The sequence below is a fragment of the Mus musculus genome, chromosome 7, assembly GCF_000001635.26.
Source record: "Mus musculus strain C57BL/6J chromosome 7, GRCm38.p6 C57BL/6J".
Classification (NCBI taxonomy): domain Eukaryota; kingdom Metazoa; phylum Chordata; class Mammalia; order Rodentia; family Muridae; genus Mus; species Mus musculus.
The window spans coordinates 66785347-66806847 of NC_000073.6; the positions used below are offsets into that span (position 1 = coordinate 66785347).

General features: G+C 43.3%; 1 protein-coding gene across 4 annotated transcripts in view; it reads left to right on the forward strand.

Annotated features, from left to right (window-relative positions):
- The window catches only part of Cers3 (ceramide synthase 3), a 90575-nt gene that overhangs the window by 52229 nt on the left and 16845 nt on the right, over window positions 1-21501 (forward strand). For all 4 annotated transcript variants that reach the window (XM_006541001.4, XM_030242803.1, XM_006541002.4 and 1 more), the window contains 3 exons: window positions 666-794; window positions 4243-4349; window positions 10440-10593. In XM_006541001.4, the coding sequence (XP_006541064.1) occupies window positions 666-794; window positions 4243-4349; window positions 10440-10593 (390 nt within the window). The remainder of the gene's footprint in view (window positions 1-665; window positions 795-4242; window positions 4350-10439; window positions 10594-21501) is intronic.

The following is a 21501-nucleotide window of genomic DNA, read 5'->3' on the forward strand; positions in this document are numbered from 1 at the left end:
CCCAAGGTGACAGCATGATACATTTCAGGGCTGTCTGGTTTACTGTGTCACTGGGTCAGTTGTCATGTTAGGTCCTGAGTTCGGCCACGAGATTTTCCTCAGCAAATTAAATCAAAAGAGAAGCAGTGTTGGTGCCTTAAGTATAGAATTCTATTGCACAGAAATGTCTGTTTAATAAATAAAGTTAAGATCAGTTAAATATTAGATTAAATGGTGCTGGCTAGATTAAATGTTCTTTGAGTCAAAGGTTTGTGCAGTTGTCACTAGAGGGTCCACTGCAGTCCAGAGGTATCATCCAAGAAAATTCATAGAATCTGAGAATACAGTGCATGGAGTCATGAAAAGAATATCAGAAGTTACAATTAGATGACAAGTGTTAGGTGCTGTCTCAGAGTTAAATTATGTCATCAATAAGGGTGACACTTGCCCTGGCTCCCTCACAAGGACCCTGTTAAGAAAAACACACATACACATAGGTATATAGACACACACACACACACACACACACACACACACACACACACACGTGTATATATAATACATATTAAATTCTAAACATCAAAACATGCAGCTGTAAGTTACTGGTACCATTAATATTCTCTCTTCCAGTCACTGGTAAATAACTGCTTTTGCCTAATGGCTTCCTTTTCTCTCTCATTCTGTAGGACTTCCTCGCTCATGTCATCCACCACCTGGCTGCTATTAGTCTGATGAGCTTCTCCTGGTGTGCTAATTACATTCGCAGTGGGACCCTCGTGATGTTTATTCATGATATATCTGACATTTGGCTAGAGGTAAATGTTTACCATTTTAAAAGCTAATGACAGTGCCATGTCCTGGTTTTCTCTAAGTGCTCACAGAGAGAATTATCTGTGAGTGATTTGGAAGGGCACTCTGTCCTGAAAACACCCAATGTCTAAGAAGGGGCAGTCTCCCAGACCCTTCAAGATGAAGCCTCTCGGTGTGTTTTTCCAGTCTCTACACTGCAAGTGAGACTGGTTTGTGTGACTGTGTTCATGGGAGCTGCGTGCTGCTGTCCATTCAGGAAGTGATATGAGATAGCTGAATGAAAAACAAATTCAAGTTTCTTAGAGGCAAAACTTGGAACTGGATTCTCAAGGTTGAGCACCCTCAGAGGCTGGCTGTGAATATTCAGTCTACACTTCTTCCAACCCCATCTCCTGCTGTAGGGAATGTCCACTGGTATTTGTCAAAGGCTATTCATTTTCTATGGGAGAAAGAGGGCTTAAAGTGTGTCCTAAAGCAGAGAACACTGAGACAAAAGCCTTCCCACTTCTGCTCCAGAGCTGTCCTTGGCCTCTCTGTTAGCATCAGTTCCTGCTGGCACGGGCTATGATTGAGTGGTCCTCTCTCTGTGCACTCTCCAGCTACAGTTACCAGCATTTCCCAGAGCCAGTTGACTCACTTCAGTGTACTGATTCCTAACAAACCCAGGGAAGAGTGCTGGACTACTTCATTCCCGGGTTAGCTCCTTGGAGTGCTAATATTTGAATATAGATTGACACGGAAGCAATTACATTTAATAGAATTTCATTCTTCCAGATTCAGATTTGAGCTTTTGATAACATACTAGAGAGGAAATCTTGTTTTGTGGGCTTCATATGATCCTTCTATGCCTCCCCCGTTTTTATATCTTCTTACAAATATGAAAAACAGGGGTTAGAGAGATGCCTTAGCAGTTAAGAGCACAGGATGCTCTTCCAGCGGTCCTGAGTTCAATTACCAGCAACCATATAGTGGTTGACAACCGTCTATAATGGGATCTGATGCACTCTTCTGGCATGCACCATATATGAACACAGAAAACTCATACATATATAAATAAATAAAAATGAAAACAACAATAATAAAAACAAAATATGAAAATCATTCTCAAGGCTTGGCTAGATTTAGCCCATGCGCTGGAAGGTAATTTGCCCAACCCTACTTAATAAGTAACCAGAAGTCATTTGAAGTCAGATCAAAGCAACTGGCCTCTATGTAAGCGATTCTCAGCATAGAATGTTGGTATATGTTTCAGGGCAGCAGGCTCAGCAGAGCAGGGCTGTGTCAGGGTTGTGTCCCGTTGTGTTTGTTCTGAACATGGCCACCTCGCTACAATCACCCCTTTCTCTGGTCCCATCTTAGTGATCTTGGCTGGAAAGCAAGGCTAGGGCCTGAGTGAAGCGTTCCATACCTATGTCTTGCTCCTGAACCCTCATTTGCTCCGCCTTGGTGTATGCAGCATTAAAACTCTTCCATTGTGTTTTTAAGGGAACAGGAGATGTTAAGGCTCAGGGTCTGAGTGCTGGCTTTGCTCAGCGTTCCTGCTCCCTTGCCATAGACATCACTCCCTAAGAGACTCGGGCAAATTACTTAGTGTTTTGTTTTCTAGCCCCAGCCGTAACATGAGAAGTCATACCAATCCCTTATGGTATATTATGATGTTTAGCTCATTACTGTTTGAAAATTTTCCAAGTTTTTGGGTAAAAAAAATAGGGGGGACTGGCATGTCAGACTTCAAGGTCCCTTCATGGTTAAAATATAAGCCCAGCCTCATGTTGTTACTAAATCATGAGTCATTCTTGATCCACAGTCGTGATCTAACTCAAGGCTCATACCCAAGGCTAGTGCCTTCCATCAACAGCACTGTGTGGTGGTGGTGGGAGGTGGGGCCTCCTTTTGGTGTTTTCCCAAGGACATATGACCCATGGTTTCTTTGAATAGTTGTCAAGTGTTCACTTTCTCAATCAACTTCTAATTGAACCCAGACCTGGCTCTGCCTTTGCTGTGTAGACTTCTTCCGAGTTGGTAAGCCTCAGACAGGTGCTGTGTCCCTTAGCTCTTTCTTTGCAACAACAAAACTTCCCTCAAAACCCACAGCTCTTTCTCATACGTGCCTCGTTTATTGCCTTTCTTAGCTTCTGAGTGACATTCTCTGATATTCTCCATGTCCCAGTTTATGTCCAGTACCCAACATTTTTATGTACCCTGATAGATATTTAGCATTTATTAAGGCCTACCATTTGGTATTTTATTGCTATCCAGCCAAGAGGGTATTGAAGGTATTTCTGTCCAGCAGTGGAAGTTTAGCTTCGTGAGTGGGCTCGCAGAGATTCTGATACCCAGGCATATATCCAGCCTCCTACCTTGGCATAGCTTCTGACCTTGAAGGCAGATATGCACTCCATTCTGTCATTTTAAGACTCTGGCCTTTGCCTCTTACCCAGCCCCCATTACTGGGTATACTGGCTTTCTATAGTAGCTGCCGAAGCTGTCCCCACTGTAGCTTCTGCTGCCCCGACAGGATGCCCTCATCCTTGGTGCATGGTGGAAAGCATGGAGAATGCAGTTCAGACACTTGTTGCCTTTCTAGTTTGACAAAGATCTTGAGCCTCCAAGATGTAATTTCTGAACCTTTTCAAGTCTAAGCCATGCTCCCTTGTATTAATGATTTCTCTGTTGGTATGATAAAATATCAGGACCAAAAGCAATTTAAGACAGTTTATTTTGGTGTAGAGTTCTGGTTAGATAGCCACAATAGTGGAGAAGACCCTCAGCAGGACTAGGAAGCTGGAATCCACATCTCAAGTGTGCACAGGTAACAAGGCTATTAACCCTCAAACCCAATACGACGCAGTACTGTCCTTCCTCCTAAAAGCTCTATAGCCTCAAGTAATGCACTGAGGATGAGGATGACCAAGCATTCAAATACATGAGCCGCTGGAGGATTCCCTAGAGGGCGGTCTGTATCCAAGTGCTTATGCCTCACCCTCCACTTCCACTTCAACTCTGGGCTTCATGGGAGCGTGCAATAGAGCATCCCTAATGTTGCATTGGCTGCAGGATTCCAAGCACCCCACATTTCACTCCTGATCCAGGTTTTGTTCAGACCAGCTCCCCTCTTGAAGAAAGGAAAATATGAAATAGATGCTCATTAAAAAAGCATTAGGATTCATCATGCTCACGTCCAGTGTTTTAGAAACACAGGGAGCTTGTTATCACTATTTCACATATCCTTTAAGGCATTATTATATTATTGCATTTTCAAACATGTACTGAGTCTCAGAGCTTTGCTGTACCTTTGAGGGTTACCACATGGCCAATCTCATCTTGCTTATGATCCATCTGTGGCTCAGACCTTCCCAGGTGACTTTCAGGCAAGACCTCATCCAGTGGCTTTTTCAATGTATGTATGCCCTGAGCATTTTAACTGAATACAGTCTCTCTCTTCATTTTCAGTCTGCTAAGATGTTTTCCTATGCTGGATGGAAGCAGACGTGTAACACCCTGTTCTTCATCTTCACCGTCGTCTTCTTCATTAGCCGATTCATTATTTTTCCATTCTGGTGAGTAGACAAGACATCACATCCTGCCGTGTGACAGTCACAACACCATCCCTTCACAGCTTTACTAAAAACAACAACAACAACAACAACCACCAACACTGTAGCTTCCTGTATAAGGTGGTGACATGGGAAAGCCGGGAGTGGATAATCACACACGTACACACATGTCTGAGTTCATGCCAGGAGACTGTCAGGAAGACCAGTGCCAGGATGGGGCTTCTTATTCTTTGACCAAAAGAGAAGCAGCATAGAGTGATATTGGGCCATCCTTTTGTTAGGTCCTGAAAAATGATAGACCCTGGCCGGTTCCACACCAGTCCCTCCCCTCCACACCCTGACCTGGCAGATTATGTTCAGAAGGCGCATCCATCCACTCCAAAGCTGCTCCTTCTGGTGGAGCAGAGCCTAGCCAGTTCTGCAGCTGGAGGTGGGGCCGCTCGCCCCCCCCCCCCCCCAGTTGACACAGGAAGTGGGTGGAGCCAGAAAGGGAGTGAGGGTGATAGTTTTACTTGCCCTGTTCTAAGAGCCTACTGTATGCTGAGTCCTTCCTGAGGTACCAGGATCAGTGCCTGTAACTCCTAGATGAGGTAGGCAGTGAGTTCTCATTTCACAGATGAACTGGGGCCCAGAAGTGTGAAGGCAGGCCTTGAAATCTGTGACCTCTGACCTACATCTCCTACACTCGAGAGCCCCGCCTTCGGCCCCACCTCTCTTTCTACAGTGAGCTACGCCAGAGCCATTTGCATGTTAATGAATGCTTCTGCCTTTCCAGGAGCCAGGCAAGTTTGCCAGGTTGGCTGTGGGTCTCTCCTGAACTTCCTGGTCACAGGGGTGTGGTGAGTTCCACCTCAAGATTAAGGAACCAGGACACATGGCATATTGCCAGATCCAGCTATGAGGAGTTGTGATGAATGTTTCAATAGCTTTCTAAAATCAGCTTTCCCTGTTGCTCCTATAAGGAAAGCCACACCCCTGTGAAAGGCTCCTTGAACTACACCCACCTCTGGCACCTCCCCTTGTGCCACCTTCCCTGCCACCACTCTCCCCTAAACAAGTTTTAAACTACAGAGCTTTCAACGTGTAGGGAAGTGCCACCAAGGCTCCTTCAACCTCTTGAATTTCCCATCGTGCCTCCCTGCAGGATTCTGTATATTCAGGGAAAGATTCCTCCTCCACCACAGCCCTGTCTTCTGCCTTCACTGTCCACAAGCAGAAGCAAGGTAGCCAGTCTTGCTGTAGTGAGGCTCCTCTCCCATGCTCCACACCCCACTCTTTCTTTCGGTGAATTAAAGTGAGTGATTTATGAGTTTGGTAGTTCACATTACCTAGTAAACTGTGAAAAGAATAGGGTTTTTTTGTTTTTGTTTTTCTTTTTTTTTTTTAGTATTTTTCTCAGTTTTGGCACTGGCAGATTTCTGGTAGGGGACTGGGTTAGGGGCAAGTATTTGAGAAGAACACAGGTGACCATGGGATGTGGCTATGACTTTGGGAATCTGCCTGCTGGTGAGGCACACCCATGGGACAGCTGCCACTGCAGAGCAGGCTAGAGTCAGCCCCAATGCTAAGCCCATGGACCCAGGTTATAAATTTAGGGGTAATCAGAATAGTACGGGGACCTTTATTCCTGCGAGGCGAACACATGCAAAAACATACAAATGTCATGACATGGGCTGGGCATTACTCTGGGTGGAGTCTTGCCTAGCATGCAAGACTCCACCCAGATCCTGGATTCAATCCTCAGAGATTAAAAAAAAAAAAAAAAAAAAAAAAAAAAAGAGGTAGCAGCAACAAGTAAGTCCCCACAATCAGTAAATAACCGCATGTGCATGGTGGGAGGGGCTTGTCCCTGTAATGACATTTATCATTTTGTATAACAAATATAGGCTAATAATTTCTTAACAGGAAATAGTCAGATATCATATACAAAGAGCCCACAAAAGAACAAATGAAAATCGTAACATATAAGCATAGTGGCTCCATATAAAGTCAAAATGGCAGTATAAACAGGCAGGGCTCTTTTTCTCGGAGACTGACAGGACATTTTGCTCAGGATGCGAGGAAGTGATGCCGCCACACTGGGCACAAGAATGTAATGTAAGGTGTGTGTCCTGCAGGACAGCAGCTGAGCAATATATTGTCACAGGCAGTGAGTGTAGTGTCTGACTCGGGTCCAGGAGTTTAGCTTCTCTAAAGGGAGAACTGAAAATTTTTAATATGTTTCTCAAGTAATTCCCACCATGTTCTTTACAATATAATGAGAGTTTGGGAAAGCGCTTCACTGTCTTATCAGGGAAATGTTGAGTTGCAGTGTGTGGTGGAATGTTCTTGTGCAGCTGTTACAATGCAAACTATGGCTTAGATTCAGCTCTAACTCGCACTCTGGCTTGTTAATAAAGCTTTACTGGCATTCACCCAGCCACTCACTAATTTATATACAAGGTGCCATACAGATGTTCATTTCTTACAATGACAGGGCTAAACTAAGTAGTTGCAACAGAGACCAGGTGACCAGTGGCCTGGCCTGAAGTATTTATTACCTTTCCCTTTCTATTTTATTACTTTTTTATTTTTTGAGATTTTAAAATAATTCCATCATTTCCCCCTTCCCTTTCCTCCAAACTCTCCAATGGTCTCTTTTCCACGGTTTCTTTCAAAATCATGGTCTCTTTTTTCATTAATTATTGTTTTACACACACACACACACACACACACACACACACACACACACGTATGCATGTTTACATTATTATTATATACATTCATAGGTCTCAATACATAAATACAACCTGCTCAGTCAGTATAATGTTGTATTTACTACCATTTTCAGCACTGAACACTTCACATTGGATACTGTATGGCTGTGCTCTTTCCTGGGGAAGACCATGCTGTCAGCTGTGAGCATTCCTTAGTTGCCTGTAGTTCTTTGTAGGGCTGAGGTCTTGTCGTCTTTCTCCGTCCATGTGAGCATGTCTGTTGTAGTTGCCCTTGCTCAGCTCATGGCTAAGGAGTCATGCTGGTGAGACTTTATGAGCGTGGCTTTGGGCACACTCTCACAGCGAACTTCCAATCCTCTGGCTCTCGCAGTCTTCCTACCCTCTTCTCAGTAACCCCTGGTACATAAGGGAGCTGAACTGTAAATGTGTCCACTGGGCCCGGGTTCCATGACTCTGCATTTTGATTAGTTGTAGATTACTATAATGGTCCTCATCTGTCGCAGAGAGAATTTCCTTGATAAAAGTTAAGAACTGTCCTTATGTGTGTGTATAAGGTCAGATTTTAGCCTGCAGTTAGGGATTGCACTGGTTTAGTAAGGCCATGGCCATGGCCAAGGAACCTTCTTCAGGATCTGTGGTGTCACAAGCCCTGGTTAGGACATAAGTTCGCTTGCTTCTATTATATAGCGACATTCATTAAGAGGAAAAGGTGTCCGTGTCATGGAGTAGGAAAAATCAGGGTCCCAAATCATATGTGTAGTGTTCTCCTTGACATATGAAGTCATGTAGGTGGAATATAATATCCTAAAACATCATCAGATTTTTAGGCATTTTAAAAATATATTTTGAATTTCTAAAAAGATAGTAGAGTTATATTTTTGAGTTAAAAAGTAAACTTAAGGGATGTCTGCATGAAGATAGGTTACATGATGAGTTTTTTAACAGGCTGAACCTGAGCTTGAACTCATATAACTCGCACCAGAGGAAGCAGTGAAGAGCAGAGCAAACAGATATAGAGGAACCCTCGAATGGCACTATTAGGTGGTATGACCTTGTTGGAGGAGGTGTGGCCTTGTTGGAGGAAGTGTGTCACTGTTGGGGTGGGCTTTGAGACCCTTCTCATAGCTGCCTGGAAACAGTCTGCTCCTGGCTTCCTTTGGATGACAATGTAGACTTCTCAGTTCCTCCAGCACCATGCCTGCCTGGACTCTGCTGTGCTTCCTGCCATGATAATAATGGGCTGAACCTCTTAACCTATAAGCCAGTCCTAATTAAATGTTGTTCTTTATAAGAGTTGCCTTGGTCATTGTGTCTGTTCACAGCAGAAAAATCCTAACTAAAACACTGGTAGAGCAACCCAAATAAGTTATTCATAAATTTCTGATAGCCTTATCATTTGTAATTTTAGAGAACAATGTAACAATGTTTGGTACTCTCCAGAACAAACCTTGAACTTCTACACCTTCAATGTACACTTGGAAAGGAGTTTCTCTCTCTCTCTTATGAATATACACTTCTATTTGGGAAAGACTAGATACTTCAAGGTTTTTGAACAATAGAAAATGATTCTGACATAAATGAATTTAACTGTTGTCTTGGTCACTGTTATATTGCTGTTAAAAGACACCATGACCAAGGCAACTCATTAAAAAAAGCATTTAATTTGAGACTTGCTTACAGTTTCAGAGGCTGGTCATTTATCATCATGGTGGGGAGCATGGAGGCATCCAGGCAGACATGGTGCTGGAGGAGCTGAGAGTTTTACATCTTAATCTATAGGCAGAGAGAGAGATACTAGGCCTGGAATGGGGTCTTAAAGAACTTCAAAGCCCACCCCCAGTGATCCATGTCCTCCAACAAAGCCATACTTCCTCTAACAGGCCATACCTCCCAATCCTTCTCAAACAGTTCTGCTCCCAGGTCATTAAGCATTCAAACATATGAGCCTGTGGGTTCCATTCCTATTCCAACCAACATAAACATAGAACCTGCCAAGAACTGTATTTAACATGAAGACAGATATCTCTGCAAGACAATAGGCAATGCTGAGGAAGATGTGGACAACAGACATGGGAGGAGGGTAGATCCACAGCAGCCACTCCAGAGAGCAATACTTTACTCTCACAAAGTTACCCCTGAACTTGCCGTAGGCCACACGGTTCTACTTACCTACTTACCCTTCAGTAACGACAACTTCTGTTCACATATAAGCATGTGTGTGGGTCTATGTAGTGATTCTGTTCATAGTGGCTAAACACAGAAAGCAGCTCCAGTGCTTCTCAGTAGATGAACAGATAGAGTGTGATCAGTCTGTATAGCGGGACACCACTGAGAGACAAGGGAATGCTACTGATTCCCCTGGGGACTTGGTCAAGTCATAAAAGCAGTGGGAAAGTAAAAGACAACAGTCTCAAGAACACTCTGGGAAGATATCAGTGCAGGGTGGGGAGCAGAGAAGTGGTTGTACCCACTAAGGATGGAGAGAGGATAGCTGTAGAGCGATATATTAGGGGCATTTCCTAGGCACAGTGGTCTGTTCTGTATCCGACAACTCACTGAGCTCTATGCTAAACCCCAGCAAGATTACTGTCAGTTCATTTAAAAATTAAATAATGTATTGAGAAAAAAGGAAGACAAGACACTAAAATTAAGAGACTGGAACTGTGAACATTTTTTTTCCTTTTTCTTGTTTTCTCGATTCAAATGAACAAATTATTTTTTTATAAATAAATAGACGCTTATAAGCCAACCTTTCTAGGTACTCTAAAATCACAGTCATATGAGGTTTGCTAAGAGAACCTTAGCTTTTCATCCAGGAGTAAGAGCTGAAGATGCCATGTGTCTTGGCACATGAGGCAGTTAAAGTTGTGTTCGGGAGTCTGTGCATGCAGTGGATAAGGAAAGCATGAGATGTGTGTTTGGGGAGGGGTGCTGAGGATCAAATCTTGGCCTTGTGTATGCTAAGTACCTACTGTCAGGGAACTACATCCTGACCCTCTCATGCCATGGTTGACATCAAGTAAATGAAACCATGTCATAAGGGGCCACATGTAAGCCTGTGTCGTCTCTCTTGCTTCCATGGCTTCTCTCTTCCTGGAAGCTAAAGCTTTTCTGTTTTCCTAGGAGCAGGGGCTGTCAAACAGGAAGTGGCATGGAACATCTTTCTTTTCATTTTTTTCCTCAGGAAACAGGCTATACTTTTTGATTGTCTGTGAAGTATGATATAAATTCTAATATCACATTTTCTTTCCTATAGAGAATTTTCTGGACATCTTTTGCTATTAAGGACTGGTGTACTTTGGGAAGGGAAAAATGTGTTTTCTCATTGTGATTCACCAGTGCTTTGACCAACGAGTTTTCCCAACTTTTCCCACAGGATTCTGTACTGCACTCTGATCCTGCCTTTGCACTATCTCGAGCCCTTCTTCTCCTACATCTTCCTCAACCTCCAACTCATGATCCTTCAGGGCCTCCACGTTTACTGGGGTTACTTTATCCTGAAGATGCTCAACAGATGCATATTCACGCAGGTAAGGCTCCCCAAGTCGGAGATGTTTCTACACTGCAGTCTCAATTATCTGAATAAAAGCGAGGTTCAGACAGCATATCATGGTGTTCACTTACATTTTCTTGCAAGCACATTATTTGCTTTTTTGATTGACAGGGAACAGAAGCTAGGCCCTTATGCTTGTTATATTCTACAGCTAGGCTACCTCACTGGCACATTCAAAGTGAAGGACAATGAGTATAAAGCTGAGTAGTTTTAACCAGTATCATTTATTTTTCTTGGTTTGATTGGTTTTGTTTGAGGTGCTGGGGATCAAACCCAGGGCCTTTCACATACTAGAATGGTGTTCCACCAGTGAACTGTTGTCTGACTTTTATGATAAAGACATTTTCTGTAGTATAGATTTCTCAGGAGAGGCTCTTTGATTTAGGGGATCAAGGAATAGCTCAGTGGTAGAGCAGGTTTCAGGCATCTGAAGTACTGAAGAGGAAGAAAGACTTTATTTTAGAGGGCATGGCAGTTGGTAAATTTTTTTAATCCCAAAACACGGCTACTAGTCTGAGAATCCTTTGCGTTAAAATTTATTTAGTTTTGAGATATGTGAGTATGTGTTTTGTAAATATAAATATATATATTACACACACATAATATATATATGTATATATATATATATATATCTCACATTTGTGTGTGTGTGTGTGTGTGGTGCAGGTATATGTGTGTATGCAGCTGCACAAGCATGGATGGAGTCAGGGGTCAGTGTCAGCTGTCTTCCTCAATCATTCTCCACCTTTGTTTTGAGACAGAGTCTCTCACTGAGCCTAAGCTCTCTGATTTGGCTATTCTGCTTGGCCAGCAAGTTCCGGGCTCTGCCTTTTTGATACTGAGATTACAGATATGTTCCACTACTGTGTGCAGCTTTCCCGTCAGTGCTAGGGATCTCACCTAAAGTTCTCATGCAAGCACTTTACTGCTGATCCATCTCCCCAGCCCCAGATAAGCTTTTAGATGAGTGCATGGCATTTCAGAGCTTTCTGTTTCTTTGCTGAACTTCCAGTTTGTATGTAACACTTTTTCCATGAGCTTGCTTCTGCTTTTGGAATATTGCCCATCATTTGGCTGTAGTTTGTTTCTGGGGGAAAAATTTGCTAAATACAGCTACACATTGTTTAACTACAGATCACGTTCAAAGATGCATTGCTGGATGATGAAGTCATTATGTGAACTCACACAGACCTAGTTGGCACTGACTGCTCCATACTTAGGCTATATTAGCATACTGCTTCTTGGGTCAAGGTGAACATAACATCATGAGGATAATTGGAGCACAAGATAAAATGATGGAGGACTCTAAAGACTGAGATGTATGAAACTGGGCTAGAGCAACACAGCAACACCTTTATAATTTGCTCCTATATAAATATGCAAAGGGTTTCACTGTATGATAATTATGAGAGCTATACAGTAAATATATAAGTAAGTAATATTCATTAATCATCAAGTTCTATATATTATGCATTATTATCTCTGCTGTAATTTTGTGCACCCAGCAGTACAGCAGGTTTACCTACACCATCATCACCCCACATGTTCAAGTAACATACTACACTTCAGTGTCAAGACAGCTGCTACCCCCCTGGACAATGGGCACTTGTCATCGTCAGTCATTGTACTCTTACAGGACTAGCAGTACACATGTGATTTCAAGACCAAAAGATGGTTCTGTAATACACAACTGTAATACCAATTCCTAATACCCTTTAGATACTTGACAGTTTATGTTTGTTCATTTTGTATTTGCTCTGGACTTTTAATTTCAGAAGTAGTAAGGGCAGGACTTGAGAAATGCATAAGACACAAACACTGACTTAGAGAAGTGACTCACTGGCTACAATTACAGTGTATGAAGTATGCTAACCAGTCAGTCTGGGCCGTGCTTTGGAAGCAGAAGTCACTGGCTCTGAGGACGAGCATGGGTTCTTCTGCTGATGGGATTTGACTTGGAAGCAAGTAAAGAAAGTCAGACTAGTTGTGTGTGCCTAAATGAACTTCATTAAGTATCTTCTGGGGTGATAGTTAGAGCTGGTTCACTCTGGGGTGCCACCACCTGTGTGTAACAGCCTTGTTCCACTGTGAGGAGTTGTGTGCAACAAGTAGCTGCTTTGTCAAACCTGATTTATTTATTTTCTACTGTAGTAAGTTTACCTGAAAGACCCCTGAAGAGGGAACAAATGAAACAGGTACTGCTGTCACTGGCCTCTGAGTTCCCAGCCATCTATGAGCATCTAGATTTAGAGATCTGAGTTTAGGGATTAATCTTTATCTTACCTGGATTGATATTTTTTAAACTAAACCCTGAGATATTTTTGTTTTCCTTAAACTTCTGACATGGGTTTTGTTTGGGACTTTTCCCCCTGGAGACAGGGTCTTACTAGGTCATCTTGGCTGGCCTAGAACTTACTATGTAGACCACACTGACTTATACAGATTATCCTGCCTCTACCTCCTGAGCCCTGGGATTAAATTTGTGAACGACTCCTGGCTTCCTGGTTTTTTTTTTTTTTTTAAATTGACTTTCCCTTAAATTTGGGAGTACCAGAAAATTAACTTCCACTAAATGTTCCAGATCAACATTCTAGCTCATGAGAATTCTAAATATTTTCCTATGAAAACGTTACTTCTACACCAAAAAATTGAAGAAACAGAGATGAGGTTCCAAGGTGGACAGTTAAACAAATGATGTTAGTAGTTAGCATAAAGACACAGCCTTCAGATTAACCTGTGGTACCATCTGGTCAGGCCTTCCTGAACCTCCTGTCCTTCTACAGGAACTGTCCTCATATTAACTGGTGAGTGACATAATTCTAGGTCTGGTAGGAAGCCATTGGCCACACTTGGAGGTCAATGGACACCCTTGTTTGGTTTTACTGTGACTTTAACATTTCTGATGTCTAACAGATCATGCCAGGCCCGATTAGAAATGCAGCAGTCTGGCAGACACTGAGCAAGAATCCCTGATTCCTCATGCTGTCCTTGGGAAAAGCTGTTTCCAATTGCAATTTGACAGGATCATGGCCCCGCAGCCCTAATACTTGCCATGCGCATGACTTCAGCTGGCTTGCACATGTGATCTCTTTTTCTGCTGCAGTGGCAAAACTGGCTGTGAATCTAGCAAACTCCTCCAAAGCCGTTAAGCCTCCCTTTAAAGAATGGCATTTGAAGGCAGAGTTGCATTGCAAAGGGAGAGAAGGGAGCTGAAAGTCTTAGAGGACCAAGGAAACCGACTGCCAACTCTGCTTCAAAAGCTTTTAGCATTTCACGCAACTTAAGCTGTTACGAAGCTGACTAATTCTTGGATACTTTAAAAATGGAATTACAGAAGTTTATAAATCTCTAAAAATGTCTTTTAAGTCTTACAGTGGAGATTAAGAATTTGTCTCTTCAATTCCTTTACATGGAGCAGGCTCTCAGAAAATATGAGAATTTGTAGAGCTAGGTAATTTTTGGTAAACAAACCACAGTTTTTTAGGTGTTGTTGTGTGACAAAACTTTTCCTGGGGAGATGCAACATACATGTCTACTCACCCCCAACAGGGAACCCCCAACAGACAAAGTATGGATACCACTAAAGTACAATTTGATGAACCAATGAGTTTTATTGGGGTGACTTACAGGAGCAGAATTGGTTCACAGACAGCTGTGTCATTAAATCCCACCCCAGCTGGGTGGCAGCTCACCAAAGCTAAACTGCACAGCCTATGGGCAGTTCAACAGTTTGATGAGTGTCCTTTTCAGGTGCCTCAGTTGGCCTAAACCTCATCCAGGCTTCCAGGCATACAGGCTGATCTGGTCTCACATTGTTATTTGCAGTTTGGCTTAACTGGGTCTGAAAAGGTCTCTAAGTTTTTGTTGCTTACTTTCGGAGGGAGGGGCCTAATGAATATGGTCCACTTCAGGGACTTCCTGAAGATATTTTGAGTTGTTTACTTTTCTGTTTAAAGAGCTTCCCTTCAGGATGGAATGTTTCAATCCCAGAGCAAAATAATAAACAGCAACTAGAAAGTTATAAAATAACGATTTAATAATGTTTGGACCCCATATATTTGTATAGCAGGCTGAAAAGAAGGCTAAAATTAGCATGTAATAGTCCCTTCTTTTTCAAATCAGAGGCCTTGCATGTATATACAAATTGAGGGATGTCCACTACTTGTTTTTATTCTTTAATAGCTGAAAGTAAGACTACCGCTACAGGACTGGGGCAGAGGATCAGTCTGTAAAGTGCTTGCCTTGCAAGCAGGAGGGCCTGAATTTAATCCTGAGACCCATGAGAAGTCAGGTGTGATGACACATCTTGTGACCTCAGTGCTTGAGAGGCAGGGACAGAAGAGTCCCTTTGGTTTGCTGACCAGCTAGCTCATCCTAATTGATGAGCTTTAGGCCAATGAGGATCATGGACCCAAAGGAGGTGGATGGCATTCCTAAGGATGGTACCCAAGGTTGCTACCTACCTTCACACATAAACACATGCACTCACAAACCTCCATACATGTGCACCCATCCACACATGAATATGCACACATGCATGAATAAAAATAATATAGCTATAGTTTAAAGTTACATGCATAGATCATGCTCAGCAGACATCCTGCTGCTTGGAAATAGACTTGACACTGAAACTTGATTCTTATAAAAATGGGCAGTTTTCCTGATGAGCTACCAGTCCACACACATCACATGAGGAAACATGGCAAGCTGACATATTTATCTTGTCATTCTCCACATAAACACAAGAAGGGCTTTTAGAGGAAATTGGAAGCAACATAGCGCACTTTTATTTAACATGAATTTAAGAGATTTGATCATTCTTAAGCCCCTCATTTCTTCTCTGAATGTCACCGTGGGTCCTGGCCAACTCAAGTATGTCTCTGTGACATCTTGTACTGGTGAATAGCAAAGGCATTCGGGAGGAGCCAGAGAACACAGCCACCATAACCTGGTTGGAGCCTGACCTATGGTAACCTTGGCAGTCTGGCCCAGCCTCCTGAAACTGGCAATCAGTGTCTGTTGCATTCACAGAGTGGCACTTGGCCGGCCCTGCACTGAGTCGATGAAGAATGGAACAGGTTAGGAACCATGAGGAAACTGATTGTTCCAGCCTAGCCAGAATTTACACAGAGATTTCATGACAAAGCCCGTGCTGGAACTGAGGTTCCCCAGTGGGGAAAACTTCACCCTTTGTTTTAGGCATTATTTGAATTAAGTGTAGAAAGTGAATAACTAGAAAAGTGAAAATACTTGCCTGGAGTCAAAAATAGCAAGTAACATGAACATACCAAGTACTCAAAATATGAGATTAAAAGGCAGCACAGGGCCGAGGGTGTGACTCATCTGACAAAGTTCTTGCTGTGCAAGAGTGAGGATCAGCGTTCAAAACCCGAATCCGTAGCAGAATGTCACCACACCCGTAATTCTGGCACTAAGAAAATGGGACAAGGGAAGATCCCTGGGAGTCGCTGGCCACTGAACTGGACCCTGGCTCAGAAAACAGGCAGATGATTCCTGTGAAACAGCATCCAAGATTGTTTTCTGGAAAGCACATGTATTCACATGCACACAGTCAAGTACACTCACAGAGACACACAGACACAGCCCTATCCCCCCACACCCCTATCCACACATTCAACCCCTCTAAACACAAAACAATCAAAATAGAATCAGCACACGTCTTTTCATTTACTTGTGAACTTATTAAAAGCCTCAGAAATGCTTTCCTCATTACGTTTATCCTGGGCCTCTTCTGTTTAAACCAATCAAGTAGCCAAGAGCACAGGCTCTTCAATTTCCCAGGTGAGTGGTCATGGGCTTGTTACCCATATTTGCTGCCTCAGTTTCCTCATTTGTACCCTGGAGCTGGTGACACTGTGTGGGACACACCAAGGCACAGGGTGCCCTGGCTTCCATTGACACTGGCATAGCTCCTTCAGTGACATCCTTCCTACCAACTCACCATGGCTGCAAGGCCAGCTGCCTGGCAGTCAGCCCCCAGTCAGGCCACTCATTTGGCTCCTACAGGCTGTGCAGCAGCTGATGTTGGATGTCAGAACCCTTGGCTTCCCACCAAGGCTCCAGGGGCAGTGTCCTAAGCTGTCTTTTGCCAGGTGACTGTTGTGACTCACATTCCATGGTCCCTGCTGATATGTCCTTGCAATGCCACCATGTTACAGAGGAAATATAAAAAAGAGGCCTGCCTCCAAATCACCAAGGTTTTAGTAGGTACTAACAGATATTAAAATGCCCTTCGTTAGCAACATTTGTAAAAATTCCTTTCCTGGCATGGCAGTTCTACATCCTTCTTCCTCCGTCCCCTTGCCCACGAATCCTCCAGCCCCACCTCTGTCTCTCTGCCCAGCCATTGGCTGCTGGCAACTTTATTTACCAATCAGAGCCAACTGGAAGCAGGGACCCTCAGAGATTTACATTCGGATTCTCGTGCAATTTTGGGAACCCAGATAACATAATGCAAGCATTAAGCAGAATCCACAACAGTGTAGAGTCTCCACATGCAGCTGCAGCAGCATGTGTCTGATGCTGGCAATACCACCTGTCCCTGCAGCTCTTAATTCTAGGCAACCAACCTCTGGTGGAGAAGAGAGCATATTTACATTATTTAAAGAAAACCAGGGGCCTTGGGGACAGGGGTACTAACTAGAATAGCCCTTTGCCTCTTCGGTCCATTCTGCTTCCTGGGCATTACAGAAAGCAGCTGGATGCAGGAGCTGGCTGAGGATGGACGGGCTCTCCAAGGAGCCTTCAGCTTCTGGGTGTCCATGTAGAATCTACAAGTCCCCCATCCCCCAAATTGCTTACAGATTAACAAATCACACGGATGGCTTGCTGTGCTTGCTTTATTGGGTATTAGCTTCTTTTGCATGCTCCTGCCTTATTGTGATTTCTGACTCTGGTTTCAAAATGCCCAATGCTGTCAGTTCATTTTTTAAAAAATGAAATATTACATCTATTTAGTTCATGTGTAGGTTTGCACACTTGTAGAGCTCAGAGGACAAATTTCAGGAGTCTGTTTTATCCACCATATGGTTCCTGGGATTGAACTCAGGTCCTCAGGTCTGGCAGCAGGTACCTTTATCTGATGAGCCATCTGATCGATCCAGTGTTATCCATTCTTCAGAGGCACTAGACAAGTGAAATCACCTACCCAAAAAGAAGCCAACGAGGCAGTTTCCAGAAAGAAAGGCAATCAAGGAAAACAGACTCTGGGTTGTACTGTTCACATCCAGAGTTTCACTCCTGACTCCCAAATAGACTCACTTAAGGCCTCTAGATCATAGATCACATCTTGCTCCAGCTGGAAAGGACAACAAGGACGGGAAGGATCCAGGCACAAGCACTCAGAGAATCTGTGACTTGGCTTGTACCCATGATTTAAAAATCATTTGACAAAAACGCAATGAGTTTTCATATAATTCTGAAAGGAACAGATTGTCACCATGTTCTTAGCATTCAAACACACACACATACACACACACAGAGAAAGAGAGACAAAGAGAGACACAGATGGAGACAGAAAGACACAGAGACAAAGAGGGAGACACCTAAAGAAAAATTCAGGGACAGAGATATACAGAGACAGGCAGAAAGGGGGGAGGGGGAGGTTGAGAGAAAGAGACTCCACACAGATGTCTTCTATAGAATCTGACTTTAGACAAAGGGACAGACGCAATTGATGTAATTCATGGCTTGTTAATAAATCTACACAACTGTTCCAGGATGTGAATGTTTTATTAAAGGGCTCTTGGGCCAAAGAGATTGGTAAGTGCAGGTGTGAGGGAGACTCCATGCTGGTCAACACTGTCCTTGTTAATCTCCAACTATTTTCTGTGGCCACATCCTGTGTCTACCTCCTCAGCCCCACTGAGTAAATCTCAGAGCGAGCTTCAAATAACACAAAGAAAACATTATTCATGAGAACTTAGAGAAGCTAAAAGAACACTTTGCCTTACCGTGTGGGCTCTAGGGCCCGAGTGATTTATGAGGCAGAGGCTTGATCCTGCCTTCTGTTGTGTGAGCATCAAGTGTGCCACCCACTTCCCTCTGTGCTCTCTAAGGAGCCGTGTTCTTACAGTGGTGTTTCCTGCTGTGTAAGCGGTCAGGAGATCCTGAGGGTAGCTCTGGGTACAAACTCTTCCTGTGACTCCACAGCCCACAGACTCCACAGACTCATGATGGTTTCAAACAACCAGTGTGCACACCTATTCTGATGTGAACCTGGAAGCGTGGTTATGTTGTTCAGGGACATGGGATTGGCTATCCCGTGATTTAATTGTATCTGACCCACCTGCCAATGGGACCCAGCTTCATTAGAGCCATTGACTATTGTCAGAACTGATGCTATCATGTACCTGCCTAGGTGATGCTTGCATGAACCCCCAATACAGCTGAAAAACAAACAAACAAACAGACAAACAAACATGACTTGCCCACTTTGAGTATGAGATGGGATAAAGGGTGTGAAAGAACTCCAGGCTTTTGAAAAGGCTCCAGGACCTGTCTGTTCAGAGGAAGAGAAGGATAAGGAAGGGATAAGGCTCCATGTAAGTGTTCAGGAGGCCTGGGGAAATTTTCTTCCTTATACCAGTTGATGTGTGTGTGTGTGTGTGTGTGTGTGTGTGTGTGTGTGTGTGTAATGAACATTTGGAATACTCTGTTCTCCTACATCTGTGACACAGTGAGGGTACTGGCATGGGCAGGGAAGAAGTTGCAACAAAAGCCTCAGCCAACCCTTCAGAAAGTGCTGTAGCTAAGTGTCCCCTCAGAGGTGTCCCCTTTGAGGCCAGCCCATCATTAGAATGTCACTGAGCGTGTGCTGCCTTCTGCAGCGGCCCATAGCTCCGAACAAGATGGCTTTTGCCACCCATGATAACACTCAGTTGTGTGCCTCCCACCATGGGATATAATGGAACCTTGCTCCCAAAGGGCTTCTAAGCAGAATCACCATATGAACTGTATATTCCCTGCTGAAACCTGATACAAATTCCAAGAGAATGTTATTTCTCTATGTCGGGCATCTGAAGAATCAGAGGGTTTGTAGTCCCAAGCACCACCTCTCATGTGAGACTGGGCAGTGTCTTTACTTTGTAAAATCTCCTTGTTGTTAATAACTGTTTTTTTTTTTTCCTTACAGAGTTTAGGTGAGGGTAAAATGCTATATGTGAACTGTCTGTTGCAGACTTTATGACCTGGAGCACATGGTGGTGGTATAGACACGGGGCCATGCAGCCCAGTGGTGCAGCCATGGGGCCATGTAGCCTGGTTTGCCATTCAGTCTCAATTCCAGTTATTCTTCCATGCTGTCATTTCTCTTAGGATGTCTCTCTCTCTCTCCTGAGTGTGTTCACACGTACATGCATGCAGAGGTACTCCTATGTGGAGGAGACAGGAGACCGTGTGAAAGCCAGCACTCAGTCTCCTGTGGTATTCTCTGGGCGCTGCCCACCTTAGGCTTTGGTTTGGGTTTTTGAGAAAGTCAGTGGACTCTTTATTACTTCTGGGTTGTGGGCTCCAGAGCTGTTCATGGTATGGGTCTAGTTCCTTATCTCTACTGTTGATGTCGGCCTGCACTCTGGCCCTGGCTCCCATAGTATCTGCATAGTATTTCCCTATGGTGTTGTCTGTTAGAAGTCCTCTGGCTTCTTATCACTGTTATTTTAAATGATATATCCTTTCCCTGTAGCTTTGGGTTTTTTTTTTAACTTCTTCTATCCATGGATTCATAATGATTTTTTTAAATCAAATTCAGGTTTACATATGTTTTCCCTGCAGTGCTGAGGGCCAGCCCTGGGGGTTTGTGTTTCTGGGCAGACGCTTCACCAGCAAGCTACATCCCTCACCTTCATGTTTTTCTATCATCCTTTCCTCCTTCCTGTAACTTCATGCACAGTTTACTTTGGCTATGGGTTATTGGTACTTTGTTCATTTTTGAGTTTTCACCTCTTTGTGCTTCATTGTTGATAAATTCTGCGGCGCTAATCAGTACTTTGGTCTTTTCTTTCATAGCACTTAACCTGTGGTTAATCTTGTCTAATGTAATGTTTTATTTCAAATATTTGTTTTCTCCCTATAAATTTCATTTTGGTCTTTAAAATATCTTCTGTATTTCTTTCCATGGTATGGTTTTCTTCTGCATCCTTGAATAGAACACACACACACACACACACACACACACACACATATTTCAGATTTATTTATTTTATGTGTTTGAATATTTAACCTTCAAGTGTGTCTCTGCATCATGTTCATGTGTCTGGTGCAGGAGCAGGTCAGAGAGCATAAATCCCTTGAAATTGGAATTATGTGCAACTATGAGTTGAAACATGGGTGCTGAGAATTGAACCCAGGTCCTCTGTAAGAAGAACAAGCACTGTTTACTGCTGAGCCATTTCTTCAGCCTTACAAGGAATTGCTTTAACACCACTCCCCTTCAAACTCTTCATTTCTAGATCTGTTTCTGCTAAGCTAATTTCTCCCTGGGTATGTACCACATTTACAAGTTTGTAAATTTTGTGATTACTTTTTTTTTCTCAAAACAAGCCATTTTAAATTGTTGAATGCTAGATTTGTTTTTGTCTTCTTTTAAATGGAGATGAATTTTGTTTTTGAAGGTAGCTAGATTGCTAATGATAGCTGTGGTCTTTCTAAGACTTAAATGCTGGTAAGACTTAAGGTTGAGTCCAGAACAGCCTTCAGTCTGTGCCTATTAAATAGAGGCCTTAATGCCCCCTAGATGTACTTGTACTGAGAGCTCTCACTGTGGCTTTAAGAAGACAACTTGTTCTTTCCAGCTCCAGGACTTGTTCTGCCAAGTCCCATCCGCCCAGGCTGTGCCTGGCCTCCCTCACTACCTGCACTCTCTGGG